Raw genomic sequence first — 21,573 nt, 5'->3', positions numbered from 1 at the left:
ATATGTACTACATCGAGTATAGAAACAGTATTTCAGCACTTATCGTTAAATTTAACAAACGAAGTATTTAGACATCAATAAAAAAAACGAACAAGCGAACAATGACACGGACATGACCACACGGCAAATTTTCCACTTAATTTCTTCACAGCTGGGAAGTATTAAAACACACACTTACTGTAATAATTACCGTCGAACAAAGCTAGAGCCGGAAACCGGGTTCATTTAGCTGATTATTCGATAATATTTAATTTTACAAACCAAAATTTTACCACAGAGCTTGATGTGAAGTAAACTCATAAGGTTATGGCTAACTTTACCACAAGCTCTTCGCGCCGATTCTCCGACCGGAAGCTCTCTGTTCTTTCAGCGCGAAAATAAATGTATTTGTTTTTTATTATTATTTTCACATTTAAATAAATCAGGAATTTAAAATATTTCAGCAATTAACATTAAACTAAATAAAATAAATATTTAAATTGTAATAAAAATGAAACAATGACTTTGACTGTAACGTTTTAAATATTACATATTTGCAAATTCTCAACTAATAAGGATTTCCACTACATGTTTAAATGTCTTTTAAAACGTAACAAAATGGTACAATGATGAAAAAGTGTTGCTATAAGCAACCTTGTTTAGTCATTTTTATTATTATTATTTGTTATTTATATTTCTATAGGCTAAAGGTTTCATGATTCTGTACTTCAATTTTAGTACACAAAATAAAACATTTCCTTGTTAACAAAATTAAGTTTTTACATATTTTATTTTATTTTAGTTCATTTTATTTTAGGCCTACTGCAAGGTATTTGTTATCTACATTATCAACCTGCCACAGTACAATGCAGATTGTTTATGGTGGCTACATAAATGAAATATAATATGCAAATGTGTAATATATATGAAATATGAAACCGAAAAACCCACACCAACATGCAAACTTCACACAGAAATGGCAAATGACCCACGCGGGGCTCAAGCCAGCAACCTTCTTGCTGTAAGGCGACATCGCTACCCACTGTGCCACTGTGCCACCCTAATAAAGCATAATCATTCATTCATTCATTGTCTTTTCGGCTTAGTAGCTGATAACTTATCCAGCATATGTTTTACGCAGTGGATGCCCTTCCTGCTGCAACCCATCACTGGGAAACATCCATACACACTCATACACTACGGACAATTTAGCCTACCCAATTTACCTGTACCACATGTCTTTGGACTGTGGTGGAAACCAGAGCATCTGGAGGAAACCCACATGAACACGGGCACAACATGCAAACTCCACACAGAAAGGCCAACTGACCCAGCTGAGGCTCGAACCAGTGCCCTTCTTGCTGTGAGGTGACAGCACTACCTACTGCGCCACCGCGTCACCAATAAAACATTTAGCAAATGAAAAATAAATTGCAATAAAAAAGAATAAAAACAGATAACACCTCTGATAATTAAAGGTAAACAGTCATTGTTGACAGTTCCAAAGGTCCAAAAAGAAATCGAAAGGGGACCGTGCATTTGCTGTGGTAGGACCAAAATCACAGAATGGTCTTTCTCTGTATGTTTGAGAGACACTTTAGAGATTTTAGGTCACAGTTGAAGACACATTTGTTCAGCATTTGATCTACTCTAAAATGCTTGTTGTAGACTGTTAATTTAATAGTTGTTCTTAGTAGTCCATGTCATGAATATTTTACATTTCTATGTGTTAGGTGAAGCACTTTAGGCAATCCACCTTGCAGTTAAATATAAAAAAGTTGAGCTGAGTTGAGTAATAACTGGACTACTATATGTTAGTTATACATGTTTTTTTTAAAATAGCTTTTATGTCCAGTGTTGTGTTTGTGTTTATGATTAATTTATGTAGCACTGTTGTCCTGTGAGACACGACATTTTGTATAATGACAATAAAGCTTGACTAGACTAATAGAAAAATAAATCTCTCTCTCTCTCCTCTGTGTAGGTTTCAGAAGTCAACGTCCTGCCCATAGTGATCTGAGCGGCTGTACCTGAGCGAGCTCACCATGGATACAATAAACTTCACCTTCTGGAATGCCTCAGACGGCAACGAGACCATGGAGACGGTGGACGAGAGTCCCTATAAGACAGTGGAGGTGGTGTTCATTGTACTGGTGGCCGGATCGCTGAGTCTGGTGACTGTGATTGGGAACATCCTAGTCATGCTCTCCATCAAGGTAAACCGGAGTCTGCAGACCGTCAACAACTACTTTCTGTTCAGCCTGGCCTGCGCCGACCTCATCATTGGCCTTTGCTCTATGAACTTATACACAGTCTATATTGTAATCGGATATTGGCCATTAGGCCCGGTTGTGTGTGATTTGTGGTTGGCGCTGGATTATGTGGTTAGCAATGCCTCTGTGATGAACTTGCTGATTATCAGCTTCGATAGATACTTTTGTGTCACCAAGCCACTCAGCTACCCAGTCAAGAGGACCACTAAGATGGCAGGAATGATGATTGCAGCGGCATGGGTGCTGTCGTTCATCCTTTGGGCTCCGGCCATCCTGTTCTGGCAGTTTATCGTCGGCGGGCGCACGGTGCCAGAGAAGGAGTGCTACATTCAGTTCTTCTCCAATGCCGCGGTTACTTTTGGCACAGCTATAGCTGCTTTCTACCTGCCCGTCATCATCATGATGGTGCTCTACTGGCAGGTTTCCCGCGCCAGCAAGAGTCGTGTCAAGAAAGACAACCGCAAGCCATCAGGCGGCAACCTTGATGTAGCCTCGTCCAATCAGATCCGTGAAAACTCAGCCAACAAACCCACCAACAACAATCTGACAGCTGAAGAAACAGATCGAGGACAGACCCAGCTAACAGATGACACTATTAACCAACATGATGCCAAGCTACAGAACGGCAAAGCGCCATCTACGGCGAGCGGAGAAGCGGAAGAAGCAGGACAAGCAAACTGCATTCCTGCCGAGGAGAAGGAAAGCTCTAATGACTCCACTTCAGGAAGTGGTGCTGTAACCAATCAAAAAGAAGAGGCGGCGCCACCATCAGCAGCAGCAGCCAATGACAGCCAGGCTTCAACAAGACACCGCGCCAAAGCTGGCGGATCCAAACTAACATGCATCAAGATCATCACCAAATCACCAAAAGGAGATTGTTATGCGCCTTCAAATGCGACGGTGGAGATCGTGCCGGCAGTCGAAAGGCAGAACCACGTGGCGAGGAAAATAGTGAAGATGACCAAACAGCCGCCCAAAAAGAAAAAAGCCCCGTCCTCCAGGGAAAAGAAGGTGACGCGCACCATCATGGCCATCCTGGTGGCGTTCGTGGCTACTTGGACGCCTTACAACGTGATGGTGCTGATCAACACCTTCTGCTCCAGCTGCATCCCCAACACGGTGTGGACCATCGGATACTGGCTCTGCTACATCAACAGCACCATCAACCCGGCCTGCTACGCCCTGTGCAACATCACCTTCAAAAAGACCTTCAAACAGCTGCTGCTCTGCCAGTACAAGAACATTCGCTCCACCCGATGAGTGGCGGCGCATGTGTGTGTGAGTGTGTGTGTGTGTATGCTGTATATTGTGTTCTGGTGACACAGGTCTATGTGTGTGGACGTGTGAGTAATTATCAAACAGAGATTGACCCATTGACATCCATCATTTAAAGTTCTACAAATACTCAAATTACAACGCTGCAAATCAGACTGCAGTACACACTTTACCATCTTTAAAGAGATAGTTCATGCACAAATTAGAACGATGTCAACATTTACTCCATTCAATTTAAGTTTATTAAACAATAATTACTGTTTTAGAGCTGCACGGTGGCGCAGTGGGTAGCACGATCGCCTCACAGCAAGGTCGCTAGTTCGAGCCTTGGCTAAGTGAGTTGGCATTTCTGTGTTTGCATGTTCTCCCCGTGTTCGTGTGGGTTTCCTCTGGGTGCTCAGGTTTCCCCCACAGTCCAAAAAAAAACATGCGCTATAGGTGAATAGGGTAAGCTAAATTGTTCGTAGTGTATGAGTGTGAATGAGCGTGTATGGGTTTTTCCCAATGATGGGTTGCACCTGAAAAGGCATCCGCTGTGTAAAACATATGCTGGATAAGTTGCTGGTTCATTGTGGATTACTAAAGGGACTAAGCCAAAAACGAAAGGAATGAATGAATAATGATTGTTTTGAAGCAGCTCCACAAAAAGTGCACATTACTGCATTACAATCAAACTCAGAAAAGTTAAGCTACTCAGTCTTCACTGGGGCTAAACTTATTTGAGTTTCTTCCTTGATTTGAGCTTTGACATGGGCATGGCCAATTTGATATGGGCAGGAGAACTGACTAAAACCTCATATCAGGTGAATAATATACAGTTATCAACATTCGAAAAATCAAAAATGTTTTCAAAATTGGCTTTGAAAGAATGGGAGTTGTTCAATAGTTTGAGGACAATTTTGTTGAAAGGTGATGATCCACTTCAAATGTTGACTACTGTATATCACGATATAATAGCGTTTCTGTAAATTCAATCAATTGTACTCACCTTTATTCAGTGTCGTAGCGGATGGGGGGGTTGGACCCGCTTGATGAGGGGGTCCTGTGTGGTCCACCCCCCACTTTTCAGTATGAGCAATTCCAACCCCCCCACCCCGATCTTCAGTTCGCGATCGCCGTCAGCCCTCCTTCACCTGGGGCCCCTATCACAAAATTTTTGCAGGGGGGGCCACGCATTTTACATTACGCCACTTCCTTTGTTATACTACATCTAAAAGAAAAGTATATACTCATAAACCTACTCATTTGTGATCATATTTATCATTTTATTTAGAACTTTATTTAGGCACCAATAGCCTAGTGGTGAGTGCGCCGACATATAGCACCCAGATGCTCACGGTGACCAGAATTCAATTCCTGGCTTGAGGTCCTATGCTGATCCTTCCCCTCTCTCTGCTCCCCATACTTTACTGTCTGTAAATCTCTACTGTCCTATCAATAAAGGTGAAAACCCCTATAAAAATAATTTTTAAAAAAAGATTTAGCTATTTTAAATGATTAAAATATCTGAATGCCAAATGTAAATGTTGTACTTTCAAGATTGCATCTTTCTCAAGATGCTGTTATTCATGTTTCTGTCTGCATCCACGTAATGGCGTGTGATATTGCAGACATATAAATTATGAAAAAGTACTACAGTAAAGTTGCAGCTGGAAGGGCATCAGCTGCGTAAAAACCATATGCTGGATAAGTTGGCGGTTCATTCCGCTGTGGCGACCCCTGATTAATAAAGGGACTAAGCCGAAAAGAAAATGAACGAATGAATGAATTACAGTAAACAATGAATTTTGTGACACCACAAATAGAGCAGGGGTTCACAGTCTCACTCCTGGATATCCGCTGTCCTGCAGATTTTAGCTCCAACCCCAATCAGACACGCCTGGGCTAGCTGATCAAGCTCTTAATAGGCTTCCTAGAAACATCCTTGCAGGTGTGTTGAGACAAGTTGGAGCTAAAATCTGCAGGACACCGGAGCTCTAGAACCGAGTTTGGGAACCCATGCAGCAGAGCATAATAAGAAATTATTCATTCATTCATTTTACTTCGGCTTAGTCCCTTTATTCATCAATGAACCGCCAACTTATTCAGCATATGTTTTTCACAGCGCATGCCCTTCCAGCTGCAACCCAGTACTGGGAAACACCCATACACATTCACACACACACACACACACACACACTTATATACTACGGCAAATTTAGTTAATCAATTCCCCTATAGCGCATGTTTTTGGACTGTGGGGGAAACCGGAGCAACACGGGGAGAACATGTAAACTCCACACAGAAACACCAACTGACCCAGCTGGGGCTTGAACCAGCGACCTTCTTGCTGTGAGGCAACAGTGCTAACCACTGAGCCACCATGTAGCCTAATTCGAAATGATAAACCTCTTTATTTTGATCGTATTGCACAGTCCTCTGTTGAATGCTGATAACTGGTACCCACTGACTTCAAGTCAAGTCAATTGGTGCCAAGAACCAGCATTCTTCAAAACATCTTCTTTTGTGTTTAACAGAGGGCTGTGAAATGTTTATCATTTAATATTATGCTCTATTGTTTATTTTGCCTGTCACAAAACAGAAGAAAGAAGCTCAGAAAGGTTTAAAGCCACAAGAAGAAGAGTAAATCATGAGGAAATGTTCATTTTTGAGTGAACTATCCCTTCGAATCAGATTCTCCTCTATAATAAGTGCATAAAAGGTGAACGCGTGCTGTGTTTGGGTGGATGTATGATTGCATTAATTGTTTTTATATAATCTGTTGTAGCACTTTACACTCACAGAGGTGATGCATGTCACAAAACGGAGAAAGAGAAGTGCAGAAATATTTGATTTATAAACAAAATGTTTAAAAATACGGGCGTATATATGATTCAGATGGTCAGATCGGAGTCTGTGCTATTCAATAATACACAAATAAGGGGACAACAGGGCTGACTGAAGATCCAAACCAGATGCGTTTGAGCTTCAGTATAAAATCACACATGTATATATGTGTATATATTAATGTATGTATCTGTGTCATGTGTGTGTGTGTGGTTGCATGCAGAATGACAGTGTGTGTGTGTGTTCAACATGAAACCTGTTCACTTCTAGAAGCAGTAGTGAATGCGTGTGCACTTGATTTCACACAATGTGCACCAGTGATTTGTGATAAATAAGGTGTGTTAAGAAAGTAAACAGCCTCATGTTGACTTTTGAGCTTTATTAAATGAAAGCATGCAGGTATGGCAGGTAGCGGCTGCAGTGTGCATGTGTGTTTGTCATGTGTGTGTGTGTGCTCTCCGAGAGCAATAAGAGGGTTGAAGAGGCTCTCCGGTGTGCCCGTATGTTAAAATGAATGAGTTTTGAGTGCTCGGGGTCTCCAGGGATGCAAATCTAAACCTTTTAAAGTGAGCAGACGCGCAGGATAAAGAGCCTCTCACAGACACGCAGCCATTAGCATCCACCTCACCTCTGCTTTGCATTTACACAAAACAGTTCACTCACGTTTGGGGGAAGAAAGGGAAAATAGCAGAAGAGCATGCTAATTCATCACACACTCCAAAAGCGGCTTGTGGAGCTGGAAAAGTTCCTATTAAAAAGGCCAAAGCACTCGTTGGAAATGACATTCAGCATTGTCCTGATGACCTGCTCTGCTCTCTGAGTTCATGATCCGTGTGTGTGTGTGTGTGTGTGTGTTTGAGTGTGTGCATGTGTGTGTTTGATCAACCCGGAAAGGGGTTTGATATAGCTCACAGGCTTCTGCCTTGTGAATTTAAAGGGCTAAAGTACATAAGCTTCCTCATCTCATTACGAGACGCCAAGTCGCCATTAGTTGTTTTGCATTCATTAAAATAGATTAACTCAATCCCCGCTCAAAGCAGAGGATCATGGGAAATGTCAGTCAATCGATCAATGAGTGGAAGCTCATAAAATTGACAGTGATGCATGCTGGGGGAATTGAGTAGCGTGCAGGAGTGATTTTTGCTTTGGGAGCAAGAGGGAAGAAATCATCTTCTGTTGATCTTAAATATTTCAATCAAGATATGTATACTTGACAATTCAGACTTTAATTGGATAGTTCACTCATTATTTATTTACTCTTTACTTGTGGAAAACACTAAAGAAGAGACTTTGAAAAATGCTGAAAACCTGCAACCATTGACTTACATTAGTATTTGTTTTTCCTACTATAGAAGTGAATGGTTACAGCTTTTTAAGAAAATAACCAATGGGGTATACAGGCCCGTAGCCAGGAGGGTTTGAAAGACCCACCCCTCAGTGACTAAGGTCTTGAATTTGTCCCATGCATGAGCTCATTTGTCCTATTTTTGACTACTGTGCCATGATAAATTCTGAAAACAACCCTTAAAAGGCTTTAAGACCAAGCCCAATCCTATATTGGTACAGAATTCGGAGCGCTGATTTGGCACGGCATGACTTACCGCTCTGAAGTCATGCTGTGCCGAATTCAACATCCCAAATTCTGACAGAGGACAGTTGAATGTGCTGCTCAGTTTGTTATTTGCCTAATTAATGACAATAGGCTCGAGTTTTTCATTTAAAACTTGAACAGATTGCTATTTTTTAATAATATATGATGTAATAAGTTTGTATTTTAATATAAATTCTAATTTTAACTAATTTTAAATTCTAACTTTATTCTAATTTTTCAGGAAATGTTTTTGGTGCATGAAAAAGTGTGGTCATGATGACCTCCGACAAGCTAATCCTGCAAAAATAGTGCTGAAACTGTCATTAAAATGCATGATTTAATCCTCATAGCTAGAAAAGTACAGCTTGTAAACTTTATGGTGGCTTGAGAAATCCTAGCCTGAAAGTTAGAAGTAGTTTTAAAGGTTAAATAACTGAAGTAGTTTGAAACCGCTGGCATAAATAGATAACTACATATAGGTTACAGTAGCAGGTTTCTAGAATGGATTAGGTTGTTTCTTGCTAGTCATTTGCTAGGGTGTTCTGAGTGGTTAAAAGGCGGCTTTACTAGGCATCACTAGGTGGTTGCAAAGGCTAGATCCACCTTTTGAGAAAAAAAGAAGCACCCCTTTCACCAGGCTGGCTACGGGCCTAGTATATACACACAGACTTGAATTTTCAGTCAGCCAGAACTGTCTTTCCATTATAAAACTGTTTAAGGTCTGATTTCTTTAAAAATCAGTGATAGATATGCCCGATAGATATTGGATATAAAGTGGGTCTGCATTTAATTATATTTCCCCCTGCCATGTAAAATTTGACGGTTTATTTTACCCCAGTATATTCAATGGAGTTTCTGCACTCGCCTGACGATCCTGATGGTGCTTTCACAGACTTTCATTTCGTTTTACGCTTGAACAATTAATGAATGTTTAAGTCTATTTAACTGAATGACATTTATTTGAATGACATTACAACATTGATGCAGCCACAGCCATATCACCCTGCAGCCCAAGGAGACCACATGGGAAAACTAGGTTGCTGTTGGAAGTGGAGTTAGTGAGGCCAGTAGGGGGCGCTCAACCTGTGGTCTGTGTGAGTCCTAATGCCCCAGTATAGTGATGGGGACACTATACTGTCAGTGAGCGCCGTCTTTCGGATGAGACATTAATCTGAGGTCCTGACTCTCATTGCTCAATAATCCCATGGCACGTCTTCTAAAGAGTAGGGGTGTAATCCTGGTGTCCTGGCCAAATTTCCATCCATTGGAATTTATTTCATTGGCCCAATCATCCCCATCCACTGAATAGGCTCCATCACTGTCTCTCCGCTCCTCCTATTGCTGGTGTTTGGTGAGCGCACTGGCACCGTTGTCTTGTGGCTGCCGTCACATCATCCAAGTGGAGCTGCACACTGGTGGTGGTGTGGAGAGACCCCCTTCAAGATTGTGAAGTGCTTTGGGTGTATGACCATACATGATAAATGCACTATATAAAGTACACATTACTTACTTACTGTAAAAGTAAGCTTATGAAATTAAAAATAGATAAATAAGAGTATATCATTGGCTGAACAACACCAGATGTGCATAGCCAATTTAGTGTTTAACAGAGAAAAGAAACTCATAAATGCTTGAAATCACTTGAGGGAGAGGATATATAGTGAGTAAATACATATTTTGGGTGAACTATCCCTATCAAAATCAAGAGATTTTGTGATTAAAACAAGGAAAACACATCTGTAAACAGGGTCAGAACATTAAAATATTTACATTATATTTTTTAATATAGTTTCTTGATTGAAACTCTATTTTGCTTTTTTTGGGGGTAAACTTATCTTGATTAATCTTGTTTTCGGGGCGGCACGGTGGCTCAGTGGTTAGTACTGTCACCTCACAGCAAGAAGGTCTCTGGTTTGAGTCCCGGCTGGGTTTCTGTTTCTGTGTGGAGTTTGCATGTTCTCCCTGTGTTGGCGTGGGTTTCCTCCGGGTGCTCCGGTTTCCCCCACAGTCCAAACACATGTGCTATAGGAGAATTGATAAACTAAATTGCTTGTAGTGTATGTGTGTTTCCCAGTGCTGGGTTGCAGCTAGAAGGGCATCTGCTGTGTAAAACATATGCTGGACAAGTTGGCGGTTCATTCCCCTGAGGAATAAAGAAACTACTCTGAAGGAAAATGTTGGTCTGGTGATGACTTTGAGAGGTCAGAGGTGGTGAGAGATGCTGATAGTGCAGGTGTGATGTTAACATGGGGCTCATTCCTCCTGTGACCCCGGCCTTAAATGGCCCACACACACTTTCAGCCGGCCTTCAGTGAGGGATAAGCTCTGAGAGTGTGTGACGCCAGATAAGATGATCTTTACAGGGTCTAAAAGCTCCACAGGGACTCCAGCGAACGGATGTCACCTGTAAAAAGCCACTGTGTTCCCAGGGGTCACACACACCGCCGGAGCCCTGATGGCTGTTGTTTAGTGCTCGTCCTCACACACACACACACACACACACACACATGCACTCAGAAACAAAGGGAATTACAGTAATCTGAACCTTACCAAAAAAGACCCAACTAAGTATGCATTATTTTTAGTATGTATATGTGATTTATTGCCGGGCGACACAGTGACGCAGTAGGTAGTGCTGTCGCCTCACAGCAAGAAGGTCGCTGGTTCGAGCCTCAGCTGAGTCAGTTGGCGTTTCAGTATGTAGTTTGCATGTTCCCCTTCAATCGCGTGGGTTTCCTCCGGGTGCTCTGGTTCCCCCCCACAGTCCAAAGACATGAGGTACAGGTGAATTGGGGAGGCTAAATTGTCTGTAGTGTATGAGTGTGAATCAGTGTGTATGGATGTTTCCCAGAGATGGGTTGCAGCTGGAAGTGCATTCGCTGCGTAGAACATAAGCTGGATAAGTTGGCGGTTCATTCCGCTGTGGTGAACCCAGATTAATAAAGGGACTAAGCCGAAAAGAAAATGAATGAATGAATGTGATTTATTTATCTATTTATTGGTTTAAGAACTATAGTGTCTTCTGCAAATCATTGCAAAATGTCTCAAAGATTTATTTATTTATTTTTAGCAAAACTTAAATAAAACCAAACAATTACAATTTGATATTATATACACACACATATACACATATATATATATATATATATATATATATATATATATATATATATATATATATATATATGGTGTGTAACTCAACCAATGGAAGAAAATAATTAATAATTAAGTCATATTTGAAATAATTCAAGTAATATTTGTGATTTACAGAAATATCTCTCATCTAAACTAAGTAAACACACACACATAACACACACACACACACACACACATACACACACGAGTTCATCTAGACCAGGGGTGCCCAAACTTTTTCATATAAAGGGCCGAATATCAAATATGATTATGAGCCGCGTGTCGAAGGTAAAACTATATTACATTAGAGTCTCCATGGGTAATTTCCTAACATATTTCATAATATCTAAAAATAAATGTGAAAAACTTTAAATCATATTAAGTAATCCAGCATAACTTTTAAAATGATGACTTACTGCAATAAAAACATCACAGTAAACAGTGGAATTTAACTAGTCGAGCAGAATCTGCCTTTGCCTTGATTTGCTCACCAAGTCTGTGCATTGTCCTCTATCCATCAGGTGACGGTGTGCAGTACATTTAAGCTAAATCTAATTAATTTACAATATTGAAACATTTAATTTAGGTAGCTTTTGACAAACAAACAAACAAACAAACAAACAAACAGATAACCAGATGGGATGGTGGGCCAAATCAAAGCTTACCATGGGCCAACTTTGGCTCACAGGCCCTAGCTTGGGCATCTCTGATATAGACTAAGTAAACACACACATAACACATACATACATGAGTCCATCTAGACTAAGTAAACACACATAACAGCAAGTGTGTGTGATAAAAACACAAGTTTCCCCTGTTTAATCTCACTGTAGGTCACTGCCAGACTCTCCTCATCAGGTTTTTAGTCTTTGTAGTGCACTAACCAGACAACTAGACATTTAGCTGATAACAAAGCTGCTGTTTATAGGTTTAGATACACTTACATTCTCAATGCTGTACAAGTGAATCAGAGTACTCCACTCATCTCTGATCTCTTCCTGCCAAAGCAATAAAGCTCCACCTGGGGCACTAAATGATCAGCCAATCATAGTTTAGAGTTTATGACTGACACCCAAGGTGGCCAATCACATTTCAGGTCAGCCTCTGGATGAACCCAATTAAGAAATAAATCAAGCTTTCAGGTGTAAAACCATAGTAAAGTAACTTGAATCCTGTTTAATCTCAAGTAAATATCATCTGACGTTTCTCCTTTGGAAATCACAGCTCTTAGATTTGCCATATTGGAGAAATATGATCATAAATAGGACATTTGTGCAAAATCAGCATCACCAACTGTACCATAGTCTTGATGTAAGAACAGTTTATCATTGATATGAAGTATAATTCATTTTATGCCATTATATTAGTTATTTACTCAGAAAATTGAGTTCTTATTTAGATTATTATGCACACATATGTGTATATTCACATACAAAAAAACAAACGATTTATTTACATTTTGGAGAAAAATCATACCTTAAACACACTAATAACCATCATCATCTTCATCATCCTCTCTCTTCATGATGTAACTGACAGCACAATGAATATAAAAGGGCTTAAATGTATTTTCTACTCTACTTTAACTGTAGGAAATACAGTGAAATCTTAGTTTTAGTGTTTTAAATGTGGATGTTTGCTATTTATTAATTTCCCCTCGTGTTTTTAAACCTGAAGTGTTTGTGTGCATGTGATTGTTTTTGTAGGATTAGTGAAAGACCAACGCAGACATGTAGTAATAATATCTGATGTGTGTGTGTGTGTGTGTGCGCGCGCGCAGTGTGGGTGTACAGTGTGTGTGTGTGTGTGTGAAAGAGAGACACATTGAGCGAGTTCATCACAGGCGTCCCTGGAGCACCTCGAGTGTGTGTGTGTGTGTGTGTGTGTGTGTGTGTGTGTGTAATATTGTATGTAATTTAATGTTTGTGCGTTTTAAATGCAGTTAATAATAATTTGGCCATCAATGTGCGCGCGCTAACTCAAATCTATGGTGTAAACGACGCGCCACACCAGACAAAATAACAACACAGTTGACTTTTGTATAATGTCTTTTAATAGACACATAAAACCCCTCAATAATATAAAGCGATCAGTGAGAGTTATGTGAAGGATTGAGCTGAATGAAGCCATACAAGTGCATTGAGGAATAGAGCACGAGGATTTGCTGCTAGAAGGGATACAGCTGCGGCCGGAAGGTTAACGATACTTATTTATATTATTTATTAAATTACCCATTAATTGTGTTTTTTATTAACTTTTACGATACCCCAACCCTCATAGGAATGTACAAATATGAATTATTGTTCTACAGTGTCACAAAAAAATGCTATATTGATGAGAGTATCCACAGCTGTATCCCCAAAGAGCGCAAAGTGCTGGGGTAGTTGCTTGAAGGGATACAGCTGCGCCGGAAAGATAACGATAATTATTTCATTTATTAAATTACCCATTCGTTGTATTTTAATAACGTCTACCCCTACGCCAACATTCATAGTAATGTAAAATATGAATTATTCTCAAAAATTATGCTGTGTTGACGTCAGTTTCCGCAGCTGTATCCCAGAAAACGCGAGAATTTGCTGGGGTTGTTACTAGAAGGGATACAGCTGCGGTCGTAAATTAACGTAATTATTTATTAAATCACCCATTAATTGTGTTTTACTAACGTTTACGATACCCTAATCCCAACCATCACAGTAATGTAAAACAATAATTATACTGAGTATCATTCATATTATTTATTAAATTACACGTTAATTGCATTTTATTAACGTCTACCCCTACTGTAACTCTAACCCCAGTTATCACAGTAATGTAAAAGCAGAAGTTAAAGCAATTATTATTCATACAGTTAATTATTATTGTAGTGTCACAAAAGTAACGCAAGGAAGTTACCTGAAGTTACACCTGAAACTTGTCTATAGCACTTGTTCACTGCTGCTCTTATAGTTGTGTAAATTGCTTCCTTGTCCTCATTTGTAAGTCGATTTGGATAAAAGCGTCTGCTAAATGACTAAATGTAAATGTAAGTACTGATGTGAGTATCCGCAGCTGTATCCCATTAGACGTGACGATTTGCTGAGGTTGTTGTAATAAGGGATACAGCTGCATCTAGAAGTTAACAAGACGATTATTTATTAAATTACCTATTAAATTGTATTTTATTAATGCTTACCCCCACCCCCACCCCGAACCTAGCCCTACCGCTTATCACAGTAATGTAAAAATATAAATTATTGGTGTAGTGTTATAAAAAAAAAATGCTATAATTTGAGTCCCCGCAGCTGTATCCCATAAATCGCGAGGATTTGCTGTTGTTGTTAGAGAGGATACAGCTGCGTTCAAAAGTTAACGAGACGATTGTTAATTAAATTACCCATTAATTACATTTTATTAACGTCTATCCCATCAATCACAATAATGTTAACAGCAATTACGTCAAATATTATTCATAATATTTATTAAAATACTCATTACCCCTCACAGTAATGTACTGCATCTCAATAAATGCTGTATTGACGCGAGTATCCACAGCTGTATCTCTTCTAGACTTACCTTTGAATGCTGGCCATTGAAACTGAAGCAGTCTGTGGACTTCAAAGTTATATATAGACTACCTTTTTTATGAATGGTTTGCTTGAAAGAAAGAGATCTATGAAGACCAAACACAAAAGTACACACTACAAACCCTCCGTCCTCCAGGCGGCGGTAGAGTTTCCACCAAAACCACGAGACATCTGTATTTATACATGTGGAATGATGATATCTGTCACGGTCACCAGCGATCCAGCCTGAGCAGATCGCTGGAACAGTATAAGCACTGATCGGTAATGGACTACAAATCCGTCATTACATGGACTACAAGGTCCAGTCATGCACCACACACACACAGCTGTTCCTGATCCTGACTGATTGCATACAAATGAATCATTACATAGACTACAAGGTCCAGTCATGCACCACACACACACAGCTGTTCCTGATCCTGACTGATTGCATACAAATCCATCATTACATAGACTACAAGGTCCAGTCATGCACCACACACACACAGCTGTTCCTGATCCTGACTGATTGCATACAAATGAATCATTACATAGACTACAAGGTCCAGTCATGCACCACACACACACAGCTGTTCCTGATCCTGACTGATTGCATACAAATCCATCATTACATAGACTACAAGGTCCAGTCATGCACCACACACACACAGCTGTTCCTGATCCTGACTGATTGCATACAAATCCATCATTACATAGACTACAAGGTCCAGTCATGCACCACACACACACAGCTGTTCCTGATCCTGACTGATTGCATACAAATCCATCATTACATGGACTACAAGGTCCAGTCATGCACCACACACACAGCTGTTCCTGATCCTGACTGATTGCATACACAATGCTGGAGGATTGTCAAAGATTGATCAGTGTATATACCAGCGATCTGCTCAGGCTGGATCGCTGGTGACCGTGAGAATATTTACCTTTAGATGCATTTTACAAGCTCTTTTGTTAATTTGGAATCAAACACATGACGTTGGTGTTGCGAGCACACTGCAACAAACAAAATAAACCAGTTGTTTTATTATTTTCTCCACAATGACTCACTATTCTGACACATTTCCCAAAGAAAACTACAAAATACAAGAAAAAAAATGAGCTATACAAATGTTTTTTGATATATATGTGCTCACCCCAACCTAAAAAACAAAAGGAAAAAATAGCTACGGTAATAATAGTGCAATATTATTAGCATTTAACACAAGTATTTAATTTAAAATGTAATTTTAATAAACATGACAATAAAAAACTAACAATATCTGGGGTAAAATAGTGATATTTTAAATTGTAATAATATTTTAGATTCATTTAATGCATTTTTTTTATTAAAATAACGCAATATTGATGATCATAAGACAGTCTCCCTATGGTTTTACAGGAATTTGTTCAGATTTAAAGCCTAAATGGTTTCTTTATTTGCTTCAATTCTTGTGTGTTGCTGTGAAAATACACAATTATCTTGCAATATTTGTAATTATTTTTTTAATCTCAAGAACAAATGAACTACGAAAAGTACGTTTTGGCTCTAAGAGTGTGTTCACATACATGTTCTAGATCTGTGTTTCTCAACCACGCTCCTGGAGGACCACCAGCTCTGCACATTTTCCATGTCTCCTTAACCAAAGACCCCTGATTCAGATCATTAGCTCATTAGCAGAGACTGAAAGATGGGTGTGACAGACAAAACATGCAGTGCTGGTGTTCCTTCAGAAATGTGGTTGAGAAACACAGTTTTAAATGACTTAAAGTGCAGTGAAAAACAAAAACAGTGTCCATAAAAAAATAAAAATAAAGAGTAAATCAGCACACACAGAGCAGCTCCTCGTGTGTGGACGCTCACTGAAGCACAGAAGGTGTGTTTTCACCTGTATACCAAATAAAAAAGATTTTTCAGTGGGTGATGTTTGTACAGATGAGGGTGTAAATATTAAATAGGCTTCGTTTTCCATCGCTGCCGTGTGTCACGTGCTTCTGTTCACCGTGATTTTGTGGCTTCCATCAGTAGACGTGTGGTTTGTTATCAGCTTACTGTTTGTATTATACTATATAGTCTATATGTGTAGCACAGATGAGCTGTAAATACATGTGTTTATTAATAAATATGAATGTTATTGATCTTTATTAGGGCACTGAAAGGAGATTGTCGATGAACATGAAGTGTATTTATAAGATTTGCTGTATTGTGAGATATCATTTTGAAGAGGAGTTCTAGCCAATAAAGGTGTTATGATGAGTAACTGTCCTGCAGTGTGATTATTCAACAAACGAAACGCTCACTTGTGAATGGAAAGGAATTATTAATGTCTTTATTGTTACAACAGCACAGACTCTATCTCACATTCACAGCATTAGTTTCAGTTTAAGCGTGTTTCTCTTTGATCCTCCAGCTGGACGGAATTTAGAATGTGTTCCAAATTTAAAACTTAACTGGAACTGCGCTTCCAAACAGGACGCAGCGTTCTATTTTGGAATTCAAATGGAATTGGAATGTTTAAAGACACTGTTAAACATACAGTACAGTTAAAGATGAGCTTTGAATTCTGTTAAACATATTTCTCAAGTGCTGTTTAACCAACATAGGCTCACTCTGAAAACGTAGCCCTATATACATATCTGAAGAACGCGTTATTATGTACCCACAGGAACGTATGGCTACATTTCATCTTTAAAACAAATGATACAGGGAGGTATGATGCCGTTACTTTTCACACTTAACAGCTGACCGCTTACCTCCATGTGGACGGCTTTTCCGCTGTTACCAGTTAGTCCAATAGCTCAACATGCAGACTTGAGACGCAGAGCGGAGTTGACCGACAAGGTTTGAGTCCACTGAAGAACAGTTCCAGAAAGCAGGTAAAACAAAAGTCAAAAAATAAAATAAACAATTAAATAGTAGGGTTAGAACGAGGGGGTCAATCACTGATTTTGAAAACACTATTGGTTGGGTTTAGGGAAGAAGGTGGGTGGGGATATCAGTCAGTCAGTCGACAGTGGCCTCTGGTGGATTTACGTGAGAACAGCAGGCTTGATTGGCACAACCGAGAGAAATTTGTGATCTGAAAAAGCACAAAAATTGGCCTCTGGTGGATTCACGAAAACAAAAACTGCAAATAAACGTAGCTCCTGGGACATATTTAGCATTCTCCAGAAATGTATATTGGGGTGCATATTCAGAATGAGCCTGGGTTGTGTTTAACAGGGAGAACATTTCTAAATATAACATGTTAATAACTAATTTCTTTTGTCTTTAAGATGGCAGAACAAATTTTATTTTGCAGGATAGTATTCAGTTAAAGTTTAATTTAAAGGCTTAATTAGGTTAATTAGGCAAGTTTGGTTGATTAGGCAAGTTCTTGGACAACAATGGTTTGTTTTGCAGACAATCGAAAAAAGGGGCTAATAATAAAATGTAAAATCAGCTTTTATTTTAGCCAAACTTAAAGAAAAGAGATTTTATCCAGAAGAAATTATCCAGAATAATAGGCAACACTTAGAAAATTGTTTCTTGTTGAGAAATATTAGAAAAATAATTTAAATTTCACGTGAGGGGGCTAATAATATTGACCTTTTATTTAAATTATTTTAAAAAATGTAAATAATAATTTTATTCCAGCAAAACTAAAAGAAACAACACTTTCACCTCACAGCAAGAAGGTCGCTGGTTCGAGTGCTCTGGTTTCCCCACAGTCCAAACACATGCGCTATAGGGGAATTGAATAAACTAAACGTAGTGTATGAGTGTGAATGGGTGTTTCCCAGTACTGGGTTGCATCTGGAAGGGAATCGGCTGCGTAAAACATATGCTGGATTAGTTGGCGGTTCATTCCACTGTGGCGGCCTCTGAAATAGAGACTAAGCTGAGGGAAAATGAATGAATGAATACTATAAAAAATGAAACATAGGCTTATTCTGAATACATTTTTGGAGATCGTGAATTTTGTAGCCAGAGGTACGTATGGCTACATTTCATCTTTAAAATGAACGATATGGGGCGGTATGATGCCGTTCCTTTTCATGCTTACCGGCTGACTGTTTACCTCCGTATGGAAGGCTTTCCCACTGTTACCAGTGTGTCCAGTAGCTCAACATGTGCGTCAACAGACTTGAGAAGCAGAGAGGAGTTGACCATGATGACAGGGTTCAAGTCAGACGAAGAACGGTTCCAGAAAGCAGGTAAGACAAAAACAGAAGCTAAAAAATAAAATAAACAAGTAAATAACAGGGTGAGAATGTGGTAAAATCTGAAAACGTGGTAAAAATCAGGCGAGGGCTTTTCTTTTTCTGGATTGCTTTTGAAAACTGTCGGTCGGGTTTAGGGGAGGAGGAGGGTGGGTCAGTCCATCGATTGGTCAGTCAGTCGACAGCGGCCTCTGGTGGATTTATGTGAGAACAGCAGGCATGAATGGCACTCGAGAGAGAAATTTGAGATCTGAAAAAGTGTACACAGCGGCCTCTGGTGGATTTGCGAAAACAAAACCTGCAAGAAAACACCTCCTGGGACATATTTTGCGATCTCCAGAAATGTATATAGAGTTACGTTTTCAGAGTGAGACTGGGTTGTAAAAATGTCTTTGCTCTGTTAAACAGCACTTGTGAATATATTCGAAAAATTAAGTCTTCAATAGTACATTTGTTTTATTTCACTGTTAAACATGCAGGGGTGTTTCAGAAGCATCAGATATTAATAATCAGTCCTGCACAAATCAATGACCAAATGCTGCATTAATAATTCTCTACTAATGTAAAACTTCTGCTTCACACTCTAGTTGAAGACGCTGCTGGACGAGGCCGATTAAACACACACTCATCAATGAAAAGAAACACACTCCTTCAGTTGTGCGTTCTGTCCATCATCATCTCAGATTGTGCTGAAGATTTTAGTAGATTCATTTGTGTTCGTCTTCATCTCTTATTTAGTACGGGGTGAGCTGTAAATGAAAGCTACAAAAGATCTAAAAATATAGCACGAGGAATAGGAAGCGTCTTCAGGAGGCAGGAGGAGACGCTTCAGGAGTTTTCCTCCTCTAGTCTGTGGGGTTTCGCTCCTTCTTCTTTCCGTCCCGTTTTGGTTTCTGAGAGTCTGTGGAGAGACATAAAATATGATTAGACACACAGAAATACAGCTCAAGTCAGATGTATTCGCCCTCTTGTTCAATTAGAATTTTTTTATATATTTTCCCCAATTTCGGTTTCAAGAGTTGCCATTAGATATGCTCGGCGTTTAAAGCAGGTTTGGCATGCTGTCCCGGGAGAGAACCCTGAGCTCGGAGATATTTGAGCCCAGGGCTCCCGCCGGGTCGATAAGCATATCAGGAGATCCGAGATCAGCTAGGTCTCGAGAGCTCCCCCTTGAGAAAAGGGAGAAAAAGGAGGAGATGGGGTGGAAGGGGGGATTCTTCCAAACGAAGATAGAGCAGTAGGGAGAAAATGATCAATTTATAGTAGACTAGGATCACTCTGATTGGATTATTACTGATTACAAATGAGCGGCCAGATGTGCTCAATCATATCACGTGCTCCTCTCCAAATTAGTTTATGAAACTTCACTTAAAGGAGAGATTTTTTCAACACATTTCTAATCATAATAGTTTTAATAATTCATTTCTAATAACTGATTTATTTTCTCTTTGTCATGACAGTAAATAATATTAGACTAGATATTCTTCAAGACACTTCTATTCAGCTTAGTGACATTTAAAGGCTTAACTAGGTTAATTAGGGTAAAGTTAGGGTAATTAAGCAAGTCATTGTATAACAGTGGTTTGATCTTAGACAATTCAAACCTAATATTGTTCAAGAGGCTAATAATATACTGTACATGAGAGTTTTATCATATTTATTTAAGATTTCATGTTAGTACATTAAGTTAAATTGAATGAAATCATCAAATGAGATTTATTTTCTTGCCAACTAGATGGAATAAAGTAAGATTTAGGCTACATTCACACTGCAGGCAAATGAATCAGATTTTTTTGTCCACATGTGAATCAGATCTAATCTTCAAGCAACATGCGTCATCATTCAGTGCTGCAAACATCATCTACTCCTCAGCAGCACAGTAGAATAACACACAGAGCAATTACTGTCCACAGAAAGTTGGCTGTTCATTTAAAAAACAATTTGAAGGCAAAACTGGTGCTTGTTAACAACTTGGGGCACTGGTTGATGGCGAAGCTGCAGAGCCTCCATGCGCAAAGGAGGGGGCACTTTCATTTTAAGGATGAACTTTGTCTCCAAGTAAAAAGGGCAGATGCTCAAGCACCCAAACCCCCCTTCTGCACGTGCCTGTTGCTTATAACAAAGTAAATGAAATAACTCTGCAAACAGAGATAAACCAGCTCCACCTTCACAGTTCAGTCTGCGCTGCTCATTAACCCATGATGAGTTTACTACACTGGTGGTCAGAACAGGGTTCATACATGACTTTTTCAGGACTTTCAAGTCAATTTTCATGAGCTAATGTTTCATGTAATGTTTACATATATGTGGTAAATCATAATAACGTTTAAATTTATTACAGCATATCATAAAACACACAATAATTTCAATTTATTTTGATATCTATGTAAAATAGATGATGTTTACACAGTACTAATAAAGTGAGAGCATGTTTTGGTCAAGAAAAAAAGTAAGAACAACTCACCTCCATTCCAGTATACAGATATTTGTCAAACTAATTTTAGATAATCTTAATAGTTTGTTAAACTAGTAATAGTAGGTAAAACTTCTTTTATAAAGATCATAATAAAAATACTTCTATTATAAAGCCATGATCACACTGCACTTTTTGTTTCATAGACTTCCATTCATAGGGATGCAAATGCAGAAGACCAGAAACACAAGCACGCGCGACAAGTTTCACATTTCACTGCATTCGAAAGTTCAAGCTTGGTGAATTCTTACCTGCGAAATCACATCAGGTGAT

The 21,573-nt window shown here is 39.3% G+C and overlaps 2 protein-coding genes across 2 annotated transcripts in view; one reads left to right on the top strand and one right to left on the bottom strand.

Moving 5' to 3' along the window:
- Positions 1-5,842, top strand: part of chrm2a (cholinergic receptor, muscarinic 2a) — a 144,855-nt gene extending 139,013 nt beyond the window's left edge. The window contains exon 2 of the mRNA XM_056456263.1: positions 1,964-5,842. Within this exon, the coding sequence (XP_056312238.1) occupies positions 2,025-3,512 (1,488 nt within the window). The 5' untranslated portion in view covers positions 1,964-2,024 and the 3' untranslated portion in view covers positions 3,513-5,842. The remainder of the gene's footprint in view (positions 1-1,963) is intronic.
- An 11,083-nt stretch (positions 5,843-16,925) lies between these two features.
- ptn (pleiotrophin) overlaps positions 16,926-21,573 on the bottom strand; it is a 79,010-nt gene continuing 74,362 nt past the window's right edge. The window contains exon 5 of the mRNA XM_056456262.1: positions 16,926-19,728. Within this exon, the coding sequence (XP_056312237.1) occupies positions 19,673-19,728 (56 nt within the window). The 3' untranslated portion in view covers positions 16,926-19,672. The remainder of the gene's footprint in view (positions 19,729-21,573) is intronic.

Source organism: Danio aesculapii, chromosome 4 (assembly GCF_903798145.1).
Source record: "Danio aesculapii chromosome 4, fDanAes4.1, whole genome shotgun sequence".
NCBI classification, from domain to species: Eukaryota; Metazoa; Chordata; class Actinopteri; order Cypriniformes; family Danionidae; genus Danio; species Danio aesculapii.
The sequence above is the reverse complement of the archived record's forward strand: the minus strand, read 5'-3'. Positions and strand labels throughout refer to the sequence as shown.